Here is an 18,225-nt window from a genome sequence, read left to right on the forward strand (position 1 = left end):
GCATGCCTCTTGGTTAGAAGAGGCGGGGCCCACCCCACCCCCGCTTCTTCTCCGGAAGTAAACGCTTGAGGGTGGGACTTCAGGAACTACATTTCCCAGCACGCCACGCGGGTGTTCTGAGCGCCAAATCTAACCCAGGGAAGGCAGTGTGAAATGGAGACGAGGGAAGAGTGCGCGGGAGGCTTCAAAAAGGTTAGGGAAATGGGCCGAGAAAAACGAACAGTGGGGAAACAACAACAACGAGTTCAGCTTGGACGTTCTAGGTTAGGATTTAAGATGGGCGAGAAAGGAAAAGGGAAAGAGGCGCTAGCAATTGGAAGTTTTGCCCGTACCAGGATGTAACGGGAGACGTAACGTGGGAATGACCGGAGGCTTCCATGCAGAGCAGCAGCTGTCCCAGTGGTGGGTGAAGTGTTGCTGCAAAAGCAGATGTGTTTTAAGGTTCGGGGGTCCGGCAGGACGGAGGCTGTAATTAGAACCGAGGCAGGAATTGACCGATCCATTGGCAGTCGTGGGAATGGAGTCTGTGTAGTAGGAATTGGTCCGAGTTGGTGGGTGGAGAAGAAATGGAGGGTCCCGCTGGCTGAAAAGCAAGAATGAGAGGACTCTTGGAGGAAATGCCCAGGAGATAAAGACGATTGAGGCGGCGCCTATAAAGTACAAGCTAGAAATAGATTTAAGTTGGGCTATAAAATTAAATCGAGTCTCTCTCTGGTATCCTGGAGTGGGGGCGCCGAAGGTGATCTCTTGTTTTGCGACCCCTAATACCGTGTACGGACAAGTTTACTAAATGTTTATTATTGCTATTATTGCGAAATAATCTAGGGCTGCTTATTCATCATAATGTATTTGCACTAGCTTTACATTATAACGCGAAGGCGCTTTTGTTAGTTGTTACGCCGATAGGATAGGAGTACACAACTTTATACTGAGCGCTGTACCTTGGAACTGTCTTTGTTGCATAAGAGCAAGCTATGAACACGTAATTAGATATAAATCATGATGTGCAAAACGGATGACAACTTTGATTAGAAAAGAACAGCCCCAGACTTAACTTTGAATAATACATGGGATTTAATAAAAGATAGATAAAGTATACTGTTGAACAGAGGGAAAGAGGAGATCACAATATTGAAACTGGAATATTGCCCATAAAATCAAACAAAAATTTAAAATGTGATTAAAAAACAGCATCCAAAGTCCTCAGGATAAGAGTTTGCTTAAAAATTTAGTACTAGAAGACTAAATACTATGGATTAGGAAAGGCAGGGGTGAAATTCAGCAGGTTCAGACAGGTTCTGGAGAACTGATAGCAGAAATTTTGATTAGTTCGGAGAACTAGTAAATACCACCTCTGGCTGGCCCTAGAGTGGGGTGGGAATGAAAATTTTGCAATATCCTTCCCCTGCCACGCCCATCAAGCCATGCCCACAGAACCGGTAGTAAAAAATTGGATTTCATCACTATCTAATAGGATGACAGTGTGGTCAAGATAGTAAAGTAATAAAGATGGGGATGGACTACTAAAAGAGGCGAGGAAATGTATATAGAAGTTGAATTCACTTTGGAGTAAAATGCTATCGGAGTACTGAATAAATTTCACTCAACTACTGAAGCTGTATATTAATAACTCTTTTTCCCAAAATGCATTTTAAAAGACACACAAATGTTTAATGTTTTTTCAAGTGAATGTTAGATGTTGAATTAATGCAATTCTTTGGAGCAATTCTAGACTAATACAGCAGATAGCACTAGAGCTTCATTCATTTCCTATTTTGTTTCGTATTAAGCCTGCAGTAGAATACAAATGTGCTTCCTTCTTTTGTACAAAAGATGTGTTTTAAAAAAATTACTTCAAAAGCCTAATTGAATGCATTTTTAATTAGCCCAGTTTTATAGCTCAATTTTATATTGATTAAGTATGCCTAAGCCCAAGTCCAAAGTTCTAGGAGACAAATCCCAACCTCTTTGTAAAGTGTTGCTGGCAAGAACAACTTCAAAAGATCTGAAATCTTAGAAACCTGCTAGGCAGGATACATAATATTGAATTTGGTTTACTAATAGTCTGACTTGATATACAATTGCATGAATAGGAAGACAAAAGTACCCGTCTCTAGAGCTGGCAGAGCACTTTTTTTTTCTTTCATGGAAGGGAAATTTTTAAAAACTTAAGAAAAAAAAGATAATGTGCTCCTCCTATTCTGATTAGGATAAGCCTATGAAACTTGTTTGTCACAAATAATTCCTTTCATCCCTCCCTAAAACCCAACATTCAGCAGGTTGAAGAAATGGTATAGAAAGAATGTTTGAAGTGAATAATACAGCTTATCCCTGACATGAGCAAGAGGAAAATATTTTTAAAAAAAATTCTGTAAACTTGGTAGTTGTTTGGATATTTTTTGTTAAGAATTATTACTTCAATAGCTTTTGTATTGTGTACATTTGTATATTATATAAATATGTGATCTGAGTAAAAGTGAGCAGAATAGCAAATTAAGTGTGCTTGAAAATACACTTTTTCCCCATCTCTTTGCCAATCAGTTATTTAACAATTGCTACTAATTCATTTGAACTTCTTTAATTGTTCCGTTCTTTCTAGTTTTATCTCACTATGCTTATAAACTTTTAGTTCTCTTTATAATTCATAGAATTATTTTTTAATGGTAATTTTATTAAAGATTACAATTTACAACAATAAAAACTAACAGTAAAAAGTAAAAATAGAAGGTGCAGAATAGATTAAAATGTTTAAAAAATGAGAAAGGAATATAATTAAAAAACAAAATAAATTAAAAAGTAACTTCACCCTTTTATCACAGCAAAAATAAATAATTTTCTTTTAAAATACAATAAATAATCTCTTCTTTCCCATTTTTATAAAATCTATATCCTATCTCTTATCTGTAAACACATTAATAAAACCTTGTCATTTCAGTCCTGATATCAGCAGATGTCCATTAAGGGTTACCAGAGGAAGGATATCTATTTTAGCCTTGATCAAATACACTAACTTTATATTTCCTACTTTTACTTCTATCAATCTTGATCTCTACCCCCTCAACAGTGTCTCAGAACTTGATTTCTTTTCAATACTTGCCCTTCCCACAAAATTATTCAGAGCCTTAACATGCCTCTTTTGTAAATCTAGTATAGGAAAATTATCCTTGTCCGTTTGTTATTTGTATAATCCTTTTAATTATTAAAACATCAGCATCTTTTGTATATCCAGTGTAACATCTTTTTCCATGTTATTCCTGTAGCCTATCATTTTTAAATCCACTTTCAAATCAGTCTCAATCATGTCAGGTCAAACCTCTTACATAGCATTTTTTAAAAATAGTATATCTGTAGAGGCAGACACACTGAAAGTTAACTTATAGGTTCATTGTTCAAAAATATTTTAGTATGTCCAATGTTAAAATATTTTGCTTCATTCTTTATTTGTAAGTCAAATGTGAGTGTTCTTCTATAATTGTAATGTTTCATCTGTTTTCCTTTAATGCCCAATTTTTAGTCATTTTCATTTTTTATAGAATTTAAAATTATATTTTCCTAAGAGCATAGGTCTTTATAATTAATTCTAAAATGTTATTTCAAATTTATCTGGACCCATAGCGACTTGAAACTTGTTAAAATCAAAATTTTAACCACTCTTATACTATTTATTCCTTAATTTTTGTCCTTAATAACTTCTTTCGGTAAGGATTGAAGGAAACTCACTCAGTTCTGTAAAACATATTGATCCCAAAGTTCCTAACAGCTGAAAAACTGTTAACAAGATATTTCCAAAAGTGATTAAAAATAAAGTACATGAACTCAGTATAGTTTCAAAGGTCCTGACTGTGGTTTGATTAAGATGGTTATTCCCTCACCTCTCAAAGCTCTAAACTCACCAATGGCCTGCAAAGTGCAATTGTCTGGAGCACTTATGGGCCGTCTCAAATCCTCTTGTCTGGAGAGGAATTACAAAAAACTGTTCTACTTGGCAGCTCTTCATTCCATCCTGCTTTTCAAGCATTCATCTTCAATTCACCATTAATTCCCCAGAAGACCAATTCATGGAATTATTTCCATCAGTGTGTTGATCTTCTAAACAAGAATTTTTAGGGTGAGGTTTGATTAAGTGGTAAACCAATAACAGAACTTAATAGGTTATCCATGTCCATTACATGTAAACTTTTAGTATCAATTTCTGTTTAAAATAGTTGCTATATATCATACATGGATTCATATACCCATTTGTTCAGTTGCTAGAATTGCAATTACTAAACTAGTGTTCTGGCTATTCAGTTTTAGAATAAAAATGCAGCTTGTCTTTTTGAATACAAATTCATATTTTTGCCATCACTTTTGTTTTCTTGTATATTTTGTGTCTCTTATCAAAAGTTGCTATATCGCTACTGTATGTTATGTGGAATGCAGAATTGCTAGTATCTGAGTTTTGATGTACTGACTTTGATATTATTGTATCACTTAAAACCCCCAACCTAAAAAAAGTCTGATACATGTGAACTTACTTTCTGCCTTAATCAGTAATTTATTGGTTTAGAGCTCAAAATTCAGAAATAGTATGGGTTTTTAACTCAAAGGAACAGCTGTGTACCTAGGGAAGATATATGTTTATATCCCCTTATCCAAGAGAAAGCTCATTGAATTCATTACCTAGTAGATGTATCTATAAGATTTACTGTGTTAAATTCTTAGAAGTTGTTAGGCACTATAAAATGCATAAAGTCCAACAGCTTTGAAGTTGAGACAAATGCTCCTTTAATGGGAGATAGCTCTTGAAGATGACAAACAAAATAATAGTTGTCCCAGCCAAACCAGTGGGTTGCAGCCAGTTTTAATAGTGTAACACTAAATGTGTTGATTAGAGAATAGTAATAATATATCACATTTTTTTGAAGTTGAATTGTTTGTTCTAGTTAGAATAGAAAACAAAGATAAAGGAGGGTTGTTTTGCTTTTAAACTATAAGAGGTTTCTCCCCAAGGTGTACATATTAAGATATTGGTTATGTGATACTTGACAATAATCAGCTAAAGGTCATTTAATACATTTAGCTCTATTTTCCTCTAAATATTTTCCTATTTACTGAGATGAAAGAAACCTCTTTTGTATGCCTTTACTCCCCACCCCAAAGAAACCAAATTTGTCGGTAGGAATAATGGAAAATGCCTAACAATGTACTTTATTGGCTTTCTATCATTTCCAGAAAACCCAGAAAGAAAGATTTTTTAAAAAAAACAAGGAATAGTCTTCATTGAAATAAGTAATTGTAAACAGGTAGGATAGCTGGTAGAAATGAATGATGTAATTAAGAGTTTGGCCAAAGCAACCAGAAGAAGGGTGGATGATGGGACCTTCATTCTGTATAGGTATGAAGGCTTCAATAGTTGATACCCTCTTGCTCTCAAGAGAATAAGATTTAAAAAAGAGCCAAGGTGGTGCAGTGGTTAGAGTGCAGTACTGCAGACTACTTCTGCTGATCACTGGCTGCCAGCAGTTCAGCAGATTGAATCTCACCAAGCTCAAGGTTGACTCAGCCTTCCAAGGTGGGTAAAATGAGGACCCAGATCTTTGGGGGCAATATGCTGACTCTGTAAACAGCTTAAAAGCACTATGAAGTGGGATATAAGTCTTAAGTGCTATTGCTATTGCTAAACCTGGTAATATATTTGGTCAGTTTCTTTTGATGTATTCCTATGCCAACAGAGGCTGACCTGAAATATATTACTTTACTTATTGAGTAGCTTTTTGAAATTGAAAGATAGGAGATTCACTTTTCTCCATTAACACTTCTTGACCGAATCCCTTTCTGTGCAGGAGATCGTGAACAAAGTGCTCCAGCTCCACTTCAAAGATGACAGAACGCGAGGTAATTGTTTCCCCTTCTGACTCCGTAAAGAGGCCAACTGGAGCCGAGGTGGCACAGTGGTTAGGGTGCAGTACTGCAGCCACTTCAGCTGACTGCTAGTTCTGCAGCTCGGCGGTTCAAATCTCACCGGCTCAGGGTTGACTCAGCCTTCCATCCTTCTGAGGTGGGTAAAATGAGGACCCAGATTGTGGGGGCAATATGCCGACTCTGTAAACCGCTTAGAGAGGGCTGAAAGCCCTATGAAGCAGTATATAAGTCTAACTGCTATTGTTAACTGCTGCTGGACATCTTCCCAAATGTTTCTGTGGCGAGACCGTGCCCTGGAACATGAGAAATAACTGAAAAATAGTCATGGTGCATGGGTTCCAGGGTTGCATGTGCATGAATGAGTATGGGGAATGGTGATACTTAGACATGGTCTCATAGGAATGTTCTTTCTCTTTCAGCCAGTGGTGATGCTGTGTTGCTGATGGCTGAAATGCTTAAAATATTTGTTCAAGGTGAGTAATTAAACTGGATTGAGTCATAAGAGGAGTGGGACAGGACCAGTGGAATCTTAACGTTTTCTTGTACAATTAAGTTCCAGCCGCCTTATACACTGCTTGATATTTTTAGCAGAAGCAAGTGTATCACTCATAAATCTCATTTTATTCCGATCCCAGAATTGATTTCTGATCTTCATTATTAACTGCTTAAATAGGTATGCATGCTGATAAAAACCAGAAATTTCCTAAAAATTTTAATCTGTGAGTTACTACTTAGGATCCCTCTGCCTCTTATGAATTATCTAGTCATGTGTCAAGTATATATATATGAAGAGAGCATGTACTTGCTTTCTAATAATTTTTTGTTTTTACAATAATGGCAACAAGGAAAAGGATGACATAAATACCCTTTTCCATTAAGAAAACACTTTTCTACATGACAATTTTTGCCATCTTTCCCAGTCCCATCTACCATATTTTTCGAATGATGCACCGGACTATAAGACGCACCAAGATTTTGAAGAGGTAAAAGGTTTTGCTCTCCCCGGCCCCCAGGCCAATTTTTGCAAAAAATGGGGCATGCATAGTTTGGAAGTCCTATAGAGTGCTCCTGGGAGCTTGGGAGGACAAAAACACTTTGTGAAAAACAGGCCCGTTTTCAGTCGTTTTTGCCCTCCCCAGTCGCATTCTACAGGCCTCCCAAACCCTCTCCACGCCTCATTTTTTGCAAAAAATGGGCCCATTTTTCAATCATTTTCCCCCTCCCCAGTCCCCAGGAGCACTTTGCAGTCCTCCAAATGGGATTGCAGGGTGGGGTTTTGGGAGGCCAAAAATGCTGTATTCAGTGTATAAGACGTGCCAATTTTTAACCTTCTTTTTTGGGGGGCGGGGGGGTGGGAGAAGGTACGTCTTATACTCCAAAAAATGTGGTACTTATTTTTGCTTGCCCTGTTTTGTGTCTTGTAGAAGCATCAGCACGAGCAGCACGACAAGCTCAGACTGAGGATGTAATGAGGGTGGAAGTGGAACACGTGGAAAAAATCTTGCCACAGTTGGTGTGTACAACAGCTCAGATTCCATAATTCATAGGATACAGATATGGGAAATCATCTTCATCTCCTTTTACAGGGAGATGTTTAACTAGCAATATCCTGGGCAAATGGAACTGAGATTTGTTATTTAATTTGAGGCAATTCCGTTATTTATGTTGAAATTCTTAATTTCTACAGCTTCTGGATTTCTAGAAATTCAATGAGTGGAAAATCTACGTTCCCGTTACTAAGATGATCTTGCTGAGCTCAGAAGCAAAATGAACCACAGACTTGTAATATGGAATTTCCTACAAAATGTGCTGACTTCCTGGAATGACAACTTAACTTCCTTCTCAGCTCTGTTTGCCATCTCTTTTGGGGTGCTTAGTGGCTGTCAGTGTTGCCTAAAATAACTTTGGGTTTATTGGGAGTTTCTTGTAACACAATTCTTGGAACAGATGGTGGCTATCTGAAGCTGTGTCCTGCCCTTCTGATTCCCATTCATAGTCAGGTAACGGCTTTACTTTTCTAATGAGAAAAACAGGTGCCGCCTTCTAGGTGTGTGAAAAGGGTGAGTACGCTCGGGAGGCTTGGCCACATCAAGGCCTCTTGTCACTTCCAGGCCTGAGTTCTTAGTTCTTAAGCAGGAGCCTGGCCCCAAATTTGTGCCAATGGCAGGTACCTGATCTTTATTTTATGAATAAACAGTGCCTGTCCTTCAACCCTTTCCCACATTCCAGAGGGCCATGACATCAAAGAGTGCATGGAACCTTTTAACCATTTGATATTCCTCTAAGAAGCTGCTTCCCTCTGCTATAAATTTGTTCTTACAAAGAACCGTCAATAAATCAGAAATAACTTCCCTCCCTTGTGTGGGCTCCTTGTTGCAATTAATCATAGAAAGTCAAGTATCTTCAAAGAGTTGTTTGGCCTCCCCACTCCGCCTCTTCTTTGTAGGACGAAAGAAAAACTTTCAGAAAGGGGCAGAATAACAAACAGCATGTGTGAGGATCCCACATCATGCAAGGCCCAGCCCCTCTGTCAGCAGGGGAGGGGGGAGAAAGCTGTGAAATAGTAAACCTTACACATGGAGGCAGGGTGTAGCCTAATGAATCTGGTTTTGTTGTGAAAGAAAGATCAGGTCTAAAAGAAGTGTAATTGTATCTTAAGGAGTAAGTAAGTAACTCAGAAGTAAGCTTCACTAAATTCAATGGGGCTTAGGGAACATAACCAGGAAGAACTGTGCTCTTGTGGATGTTGGATTACAGCTATCATTACCTCTGATCATCAACCATGCTGAAGTTGTAATCCAGCAATGCTAGGAGTAGCAAACTCACCATTTCAGATTTTTATACTTGTGTGTAGATAATGATTTGAAATTAATTTGAAATAGTGAGTCTGTTGCCATGTTAGCTTTAAACTAAGAATGGTAATAACTAAAGTAGTCAACAGGAGTTCTCCAGAGTGTTTCTTTCTACAACAAATTATTGTTGCTTTGCATTGTTTCTGCTATACCTAATACTAGTTACAAAGGAGATGCTGATGTATCCAAAATTATTTTGAGAAGCAGGTGCTTCTGACACAAGTGTGATGTGATTTAAGTATTATATTAACCATATTATCTGTTAAGAAATAGGTGATCAACCAGCCAAAATTTAGCCAGTGACTTTTGAGTAAATCAGAGGTGGGTTGCTCCCGGTTTGGCTGGGTTTGGCCAAATCAGTAGTGACAGAGGCAGGAGGCTCCACCCACCCACCTGAGAATGCACATGCATGAGCAAACTGGTAGTAAAACCGGTACAAACCCACCACTGGAGTAAATGGGGATGCTAATTTTGATTCCTCCAATTCAAGCCAGATCCTGTACTAGAAGAGTTTTTCACATTGGCTTTATACTTACACACATAATCAAGTTTGGAAGTGTAATTGCAATCAAAAGTAATCCAGGGTTTAAAACATTGACAAGAGGCCCTAGTTACTGGTAGCCTATAAACTTACTTTGATTGAAAAAGATATTTGTCTAAAATCCTCAATGTGATTATTACATATATAATTGCATGTATTGAAACAAATTGCTCAAAGTGCTTGCTCCATTTTCCTTTGGTTTGATTTTTGTATTCCCTGGAGAGCAAATGGCCAACACAGTTTCTTCTTATGACACCATTAATGTGAATCCTGTCTAGGACACTGCCAAAGGCAGGAAGCTCTGTACTCAAGGCGAAGGTATTCAAGAAACATACATGTATACAATGAATTCATTGCAATCAATTCTACAGCCTATAATCATTCTCTAGCATACAGCTACCGGTAGAATTAATAAAATGTCCTTGTTTAGATTTTTCCAAGAACAACTCCAATTTTAGCCCAGGCAGGTCTAGAACGGATTAAATGTGACTTAAATGTGATCTTTAGGGTTATTCAGTGAGGAATTGGTACTTTTGTTTCAACTGGATCGAGCTCACTAAATTATGGTACACATTTTAAAAAATTCTAATAGCTTGTGTAGTAACACCACTGAATCTGTAGGGGTAAGGCTGGAAAACTCAAAGCAGCTCTCCCTGAAAACACCCAGTCCTACAATCTTTAGTTCTGCCTCCTACCTTGATGTAGTGACTCTTTTTGCTGTTGCCTTCTCACTTTCAGAGGGATAGCTATACTTGCTGTTTTCTCCACAACCAGCATGACTTATTGAGGAAACAAATGTGCTTATTGAATTAAAAAAGAAAGAAAAGAAAAAAAGCAGATAGAAACTATTGCTGCCTCCTGGGTGAGAAACAGGAATGCCACTAGAATTGGCCCCATCTATCCATGGAAAAATTAATCTCACAAAAGTTGATTTTCTATTTTTTTTAAAGTATGGATAATCCTCAACTTATTACCACAATTGAGTCCAAAATTTCTATTGCTAAGTGAAACATTTGTTCAGTGGGTTTTGCTCCATTTTATGACCTTTCTTGCCATAGTTAAGTGAATCACTGTAGTTGTTAAGTTAGTAACATAGTTAAGTGAAGTAGATTTCCCCCATTTTCTTTGTCACATCACAAAAGTGGATTGTGTGACCCTGGAACACTGCAACTACCCTGTTTTCCCGAAAATAAGCCCTCCCCGGATAATAAGCCCAATCGGGCTTTAGCGCTTATGTGCTAGAATAAGCCCTCCCATGAAAATAAGCCCTTCCCGAAAATATTGCAACACAGCAGTAGCCATGAGGTGCCCACGCTCGCCTCCTCCTGCACCTCAAAAATAATCAGACCTACCCGAAAATAAGGCCAAGTGCTTATTTCGGGGGTCAAATAAGATCCTGTCTTATTTTCGGGGAAACACGGTATCATAAATATGAACCAGCCCCCAAGCTTCTAAACTTTGATCACATGACCATCGGGATGCTGCAATAGTCATAAGTGTGAAAATCATAACAGTCAAAACAGTCACTTTTTTCAGTGCCATTGTAACTCACTAAACAAACTGTTGTAAGTTTGGGATCCTGTAGCTGCCACATGATATACCAAACAGCTGCTTTAAAGAACTGCAAACAGGTGTTATATTTCTGCCTACGATAATTCAAAGCATTTGGGGATAAATGAATCCAAAGCACAGCAATACCCTAATGATTATTTCTGCAACATTGTGATTAGGAATTGCAAATGAGAGCTGGAAGATTAAGATTATTTTCAATCACAAAATGCCATTTACTGATTTTGGTTAAGAGATAGCGATGAGGTAGATTGATAGCCCAATTTATCTCATAAACTGTTATGAAAATAAAGCAGGAAGGGAAACTGAACATTATGTTGAGAACCTGGAAAAAAACTACATAAATTACAAAGCAATGTAAAGCTTAGCAAGAGAGTGCATAATTATTTTTGATAAAATATTAACAGGCTGAGCAAGTTATGCTTTTATTGGGGATATAGAATAGGTGTGAGAGAGGGTTGTCTCACTTTCAAAGAATCCGGTACCTATAAATTATGTAAACAACACACAGATGCAGGCCAGCCTGTCTTCTCAGAATAGAAGTGCTCCTTCTTCACTTCTTGAAAGTGCAAGATAAAGCAAGCAAGAAGTCATTTTATTTGAATTGCCTAGAGAGAGAAGCAAAAGTGCTTTCTGTAATTATTGTGCTATTACTTTTAACCATTTCCCCAATAAATCTTCCTAATCAGTTTGTTCTTCTCCAGTCTTAATCACTACTTGTTTGATATAATGATGGAGAGGTGCTAGCCTAGAAACCAGGAGTTCTAGTCATGCCTTAAGGCATGAAAGCTGACTGGGTGACTTTAGGTCAGTCATTCTCTCTCAGACCAATCTATCTGACAGAGCTGCTGTGGGGAAAATAGGAGGATAATATATATATGTTCACTGCCTTGAGTTACTTATAAAGTAATAAAAGTGGGATAAAAATCTAATAAATACAAAGTTTTGACAATTATGCCTTTTTCTCAACTACCATTCAGTGGAATTTATGCATTTATGACAAGATCCATGTGTATGTGTCAGTTGAAGTATCAAAACAAAATCCTCTATTTTTAAAGAACCCACATATACTTTTCAACCAAATGTATGTTAATATGTACAATTCTCTGAATAGAAGGGATGTGAAGATGTTGTAGCACAGAATATCAACTATCCAACTATACAATAGTATAGCATATAAAAAGATATTATATGAAAGAATACCAGCTCTGATGTCAAGAGTAACTGGTTCAAAGGAAACAAAGCTTCCAACACAGGATGCAGAAATAAGATACCCACTAAGCTCTTATGCAGAGGTGGACTAACTGAAAAGTATACAGACCCACATTCTTTCAGTAAGAATAGGGTGATTGATACAGGCTGTTTTGTATAGTAACCTGAATTTGCTTTGTAATTATATTTAGAGCAGCCACTCTTCAATATTATAGATGATAGCAGAGTGTGTGGGCAGAACTGTTCTATGGATTCAATTTTCATTCTCATTTTAACTGACATTAAATATCACATTGTTTGCTGTTTTAGTTACCTTTTGTTCTTTTCACTCAGAAATGTCTTTCTACCTTTCTCTTCCCTCATTCCCTCCCAAGTTTCTTCAAAGCAGCTGGAAGCATTTGGAAGTAATTAGACCTGAAGGGAAATGTTGGCCAATCGAGACAACGACAAGTGCTAGGAATCCTTAGTGCCCCTTCCAGCCACTTTGAAGTTCATTCAGATGGTACAATGCTGTTTTCTTTGTTAAAAAGGCTTAGAGGGAACTGGGCCATATCAACCCCATTGAATGAAAAGCTGGTTAGTCTGACTGGTGTCTGAACAGTGGATAGAGGTGGTTCAAATGGAGATTGCACAGCCATTTTAAGGATATGTCCTTACAGAAAAGTCACACATCCCTCATTCACCTAATGTGAACCCCGTTTGATCATCTTTCAAACAAAAAGGCAGGCATAATTTAAAAAAAACACCTCTGTGTGATGTGGATCATTTATTTCTAAGAAGAATACTGCTTCCTACAGTGACATGCCAATACAGGAGAAGGATTAGGATCTTTTGAGCATTACAGCACAGATGTTAAGGTATTAGTCTAGCTTTGTAGCTATTTACAGGGGTGCATCTTTTCTATCTGCCCATTCCTGTCATGAATAAATATAGCAGCTCTTGAATGTAAGTACTGTTGTCATGTGAAAATATGTATGTGCAGTAATTTGTAAGCAGAGCTATACAAAATGTTCCACATTCCAAATGAATGCTTTGAAATTCTGAGCTGGGGGGGGGGGACCCCCAGTGGTCTGAAGTTTTGTTCTCTACTGAGGACAAAACAGGGCACTTTGTTTCAGCATTTTTAGCATGTACTGCCATCTCACAATTGAAGGAAATGTTTTTTTTTAAATAAGCCAGCCAGAGGCTTAAAGTGCATTAGTCAATAAAAAAGGAGCAACTTGCCACTATTGGTTGAAGGTAACTGAAGGCAGGAAAAGGTATAATAATAAGAGTCAGCTACGTTTATGTTCAATGATTGAAATTTAACTTTTTTTAAAGGCTTGCTTGCCTGCTCACTGGGGTTTGAATTCATTCTTATTAGGAAGTTAGAATCATATATTGGAATATAGTGATAATATTGACATGCTGTGTTATCTTTTGAGGTAGGCTATTAAATGAAAACACTGCATTACATAAGAGGATAACCGACAGGACATTGATAGCAATAGCACTTAGACTTATATATTGCCCCATAGTATTTTACAGCACTCTCTGGTTGGTTTATAATGTCAGCATATTTCCCCCAACAATCTGGATCCTCATTTTACCCACCTCAGAAGGATGGAGGGCTGAGTCAACTTTGAGCAAGTCAGGATCAAACTCCAGACTATGAGCAGAGTTTGTCTGCAATACTGCATTCTTAACCACTGCACCACCACGGCTCCTAATCAAATGCTGTATTGAAGTGAATCTGTCCTTAGTTGGGGTTGTGTAGCTAAATATAGCATTAGCTATAAAGAGCTCACAAACTATTATGCTGTAGTAGTATGGCTTCCCCATTTTACCTGAGTTTATGGCTTTATGGCATAAAATACTTTTTTATAAAATACCTACTACTTTTTTTGGCAAAACACTCAATATTTCAAATGTTCTCCTAGGAATATGGGGCATTCAAATTTGACATGGAGCCATTTGGTTCAAGGGAAGTGTTTTGTGGAGTTCTTGGTACTTATTGAGCTTGGTTGATTCCTTGCAGACATTTTGTTACTCAACTACAAAACAAAACATTTTCAGTACTAGAAGGGAGCTTGGTGCCCATTAGTATTTATATACAGGAATTTCCCTGTCAGAATCGGTTGGAACATTGTTTTCTTCTTGATGGTTTCTTGATTAACTTGAAACTATATTGTGAAATAAAGTTTTCATCCTGTCTTCTGAATGCTAGTTGGTATTCACAGATGTGCTCTGCTAATTTTATGTCTGTCTGCCTATATATAGTGTCTGTTGCAGTCTTTACACTATATGTTGTAGATGACTCCCTGTTTTTCTTCTTGGGTTACTGGATCTTTTGGTCTACTTTATTTTGGAGGGTTTTAACTGGTTTGGGATGCCACATGGCATAACAATCTTTGGCTGTTTCTGAGATGTTTTTGAGGTACAGTAGTACTACCATTTTTATGGCTTGTGTTGATTGTAATGAGGGGTTGAGTGGTCATGCACTTTCTGATAAAGCTACATGAGTATCATTTTGTCGGAATATACTGTCTAGGTCATGGGTGTCAAACTTGCAGCATCACGTTGCTGTCATGTGACATTTTGTAATGTTTTTCCCCAGAGCTGAGATGGGCCTGGCCTGCATGTGATGCATCCAGCCCGCAGGCCGCCAGTTTGACACCCTGGTCTAGGCAATCTTTTCTTTTTTCTAGTGTTCTGAGTTGTTGCAGTACATTTGTGCTTGCCTGAATTATGTTTTTACACAGTTCCTCTTGTGGAAGTTTGGGTTGTTACTTTAGTAGTGGAGCACTTGGTTAGCATGGGTGGGTTTTTTGATAGACTTTCTAATGTTTCTAATTTGCTGCCATTTCTCTTTTGATTAGGATATCCAGGAAGGATGGTTTGTTGTTTTCTTCTTCCCTTGTGTATTTTATTCCTTTGAAGATGTAGTCTATTGTTTCATGTGTTTTCTCTAGTTGTTTTCTTTTTTAATAGGGCAAAAGTGTCTTCCACATACCAGATCCATATTTTGGGGGGGGGGGTATGCATGGGAGTGGTATGGTTTCTATGTACTGCATTACAGTCTGCACGTGGTTCTGAGACTGGTGATCCTATGGGTGCTTCTCTGTTTTATTGGTATATGTGTCCATCAAACTGAAAGCGAGTCAGAGATTGATGAGAGAGAGATTGATTCGATCCACGATTATGAGTATTTTGAAGTTAGTGTATTTGGTTGTGTAGGCTGTCTTGTGTAGTACTCTGCCATGGATTCTTTCACTAGATCTCGGTCTATGGATGTAAACACTGAATGAAACAATGACCTTTTCTTCTATTATTAGGTGTTTGATTTTTCTGAAAGCACTTAATGGAATATGTCCAAGGTTTCTTGTAAGTCCTTTAGCTATGTTCTATGTTGGGTTCCCTTCTAACAATGCAATCGAACAAAGAGGTATGTTGGGCTTGTATGTTTTAGATATTGATAGAAGTTTTTAGGTGTTCATCTCTGATGGTTCCTTTTTTTGTTATTTGACCTTTCCTAGTTATTTTGTTAAAAATTCTCCAGATCTGGCTGTCTAATTTCTGCATTAGATTGGTGTTTACTGGGATGTAGGTTTCTTTGTCTTCTAGTCATTCTTTGTCTTTTGGTATGTATTGTGATCTGTCCATGATAACTATGGTTTGGCCTTTGTCTGCTGGGAGAAGGATGATAGTTTGGTCCTTTTTAGGTTTTTGAGGCCTGCTCTGTCTTCTGCTTTGAGATGGTTGTGATTCTGTTCTTGTGGTCTGTGGTATGATTGTCTCCCTTATGTTTTCTTGACTCTCTGTGGCACATCCTGTGGTTTTAAATGCTATTTCTAAGGCTGCAAAGAATTCTAACTGAATAGCATTATTTATGTTATAACTGGGAGCTTTTTTAGGAGATTTTATTCTGTGTTATATGTACGCCCCCCCACCCCCAAGGATCTATTCAGGGCTTCTTAACTTTTCTAGGGGTTATATAAAATTCAGCGAAGGGTTAGAGAATAATACTCACCTGATTCAGTATTACTGATACAGTACTAGTATCAGCTATTGGATACTAGATCTAGCTACCTCTCTACTGTAAATATGCCTTGCAGTTTAAAGCAGTTTACCTGTATATGACCAAGAAGTCTTACATTATTTATTACCTGGGTGCTCCTAGTCAGCAAATGTATCTTGCTTTTCATTAACAGAAAGAATGATTTAGAAGGCCAAATGTATGCAGAGGTTAGACCTGCAGTCCTTAAACCCTTATTAGATCAACCGAACTAATATATTACCAAATCAAAGAGCAACATCTCCTTCTCTACTAATTTTTACAATATTTAACCTTGCACAAAATATAGAAAGGGACAATCCATTAAGAATCTGATAAGAAAGTTATAAACCCTTTAAGTATGTCGGCAGCAAATATATCTTTATATTGTTGTAATAATATCTAACATTTTTACATTTTAAGCAAGGAATATAGTAAAGCCTTAATATAATAGACTATGCTTAGCATGACAGATTTTGTCTGTCCACTTTATGCTGCATATAAATAAAATCTCATTTCCACTTTATGCACCTAATCATAGTAATTAAGGCATCAGGCTAGAAGCTAGGATAATGTGAATTCTAGTCCTGCGTGGGGAAAAAAGCCAGCTGGGTGACCTTGGGCCAGTCACTCTCTCTTAGCCAACTCATCTCACAGGTTCTTGTGGGGAATTTAGGAGAGAAAATAGTATTGTGTGTGTTTGTGGCCCCGAGTTATTTATAAAAATAAAGGTAGGATATAAATAAAACCTAAAATTCATTTACTGTAATTAGCTGTCTATCTTAGTACTGCAATTATCAAACAGAATCATATATATCCTTTGTTTACTTGAATTAACTCCCTGATTTTTTTTGTAAAACATTTAAGAAGCAGATTGTGCTCATCAAGCAGAGAATCTTAAATGGTCAAAGCTTCTCTGGTCCATTCATTTTAAGTACCATTTCTACATCCTAGCAGTCCCCAATAGATCCATTTATCATTTTCCTTAAAGCATGTCCCTTCATGGAAAAGTAAATATCTTCAAATCCAACGACTCCTGGAATGTACCTAGGAGAAACTGTGGGAGCCAGACAGAGGAAGAGATCACTGGCCATGAGAAGAGGCAGCGTACCAAGGTGGCGGCAGCTATGAGAAGGAAGTATTTTAGAGACCCCACTTTAAACTGACTTATTTAATTTTGCCTAGAACCAACCTTGACTATTTTGAAGATTATGTTTTTTGTGATTAGCACTAGTGCCTTTCTGAAATCCTATTTCTTGAGTTTGCCCGCCATGTACAGCTTGACAGTACTTGATATACCCATACAATTTTTTTACCAGCAGTACAGAAATGATTTAATTTCTCTCCTTTTCCAGGGTCTATAGACTTGAGAGTCTTGTGGTCTTCCAAGCATGACCCAGGTCTGACTCAATTTATCACTTTCAAAATCAGCCAGTTACTTCACAATTACCACCCGCTATAGATTCTCACTGAGTACCATGTTGTTGAAATTCTCAGCATCCACACAAAAAAGATGGCAAGTGGTTTTGCCTGAATTTCTGTCCCTACTCCATTTATGTGATCTGAAGTTACAGAAAGCATGAGCTTTCTCTTGCTTTACGACACCATCCAAATATGCATTGTATAGGTCAATGATGTTGCAGAACGCAGGCAACAATTCATTCCCAATTTAACAGAACTGGCAAATGGAAACAGCATTCAACTTTATTCCGAAAAATCATTTGTAGGTCATATATTTTAGCTTGTTTTTGGAAGCAGAAAATGGTAATTAAATGTTGCTTCTCAACCAAGCAAAGCATCTTTCAGCAGCAGGTATTACCACTTCTTCATCTCTTCCCACCTGAAATGTAAACATAAGGCAACAATAGCAAATGAGTTTGCACAGTGGAGCTTTCATGAACTTTTCCAAAGAAATAGATTTTCAAACTAAAATCCAGATAGCATATTAGCATACTGAAGAACATGGATCATATACATTTCACATTCTAAAGTGAGGGTGGTGGTGTCAGTTTGGATTCAATGAGGGTCAACACTTGGGAATAACTTCACACAAAGGGCAAGAGTTTTGGGTGAAGAGAGATTTGGATCTCTCTTTTTGGAGGAAAAAAAAGTAC

General features: G+C 37.6%; 2 protein-coding genes across 4 annotated transcripts in view; one reads left to right on the plus strand and one right to left on the minus strand.

Annotated features, from left to right (window-relative positions):
• Positions 1–107: 107 nt before the first annotated feature.
• CENPX (centromere protein X) lies at positions 108–8,262 on the plus strand. Its single transcript, XM_087710073.1, has 5 exons — positions 108–192; positions 5,826–5,877; positions 6,324–6,377; positions 7,329–7,417; positions 7,592–8,262. The coding sequence occupies exons 1-5, from the start codon at positions 154–156 to the stop codon at positions 7,604–7,606; spliced, it is 249 nt and encodes an 82-aa protein (XP_087566199.1). The 5' UTR covers positions 108–153; the 3' UTR covers positions 7,607–8,262.
• A 9,539-nt stretch (positions 8,263–17,801) lies between these two features.
• Positions 17,802–18,225, minus strand: part of ASPSCR1 (ASPSCR1 tether for SLC2A4, UBX domain containing) — a 77,834-nt gene continuing 77,410 nt past the window's right edge. For all 3 annotated transcript variants that reach the window (XM_087710075.1, XM_014061492.2, XM_087710074.1), the window contains exon 16: positions 17,802–17,951. In XM_087710075.1, coding sequence (XP_087566201.1) covers positions 17,880–17,951 — 72 coding nt within the window. In that variant the 3' untranslated portion in view covers positions 17,802–17,879. The remainder of the gene's footprint in view (positions 17,952–18,225) is intronic.

Source organism: Thamnophis sirtalis, unplaced genomic scaffold (genome assembly GCF_051295495.1).
Source record: "Thamnophis sirtalis isolate CommonGarterSnake01/CBP01778 unplaced genomic scaffold, rThaSir2_p1.2 scaffold_3, whole genome shotgun sequence".
Classification (NCBI taxonomy): Eukaryota; Metazoa; Chordata; class Lepidosauria; order Squamata; family Natricidae; genus Thamnophis; species Thamnophis sirtalis.

What these genes read in the sequence shown, in the direction of transcription:
- CENPX (XM_087710073.1), top strand. Translation starts at nt 154, where the DNA reads ATGGAGACGAGGGAAGAGTGCGCGGGAGGCTTCAAAAAG. An exon ending in GCGCGGGAGGCTTCAAAAAG is followed by an intron (nt 193 to 5,825) that starts GTTAGGGAAATG and finishes CTTTCTGTGCAG; the next exon opens with GAGATCGTGAACAAAGTGCT. An exon ending in CAAAGATGACAGAACGCGAG is followed by an intron (nt 5,878 to 6,323) that starts GTAATTGTTTCC and finishes TTTCTCTTTCAG; the next exon opens with CCAGTGGTGATGCTGTGTTG.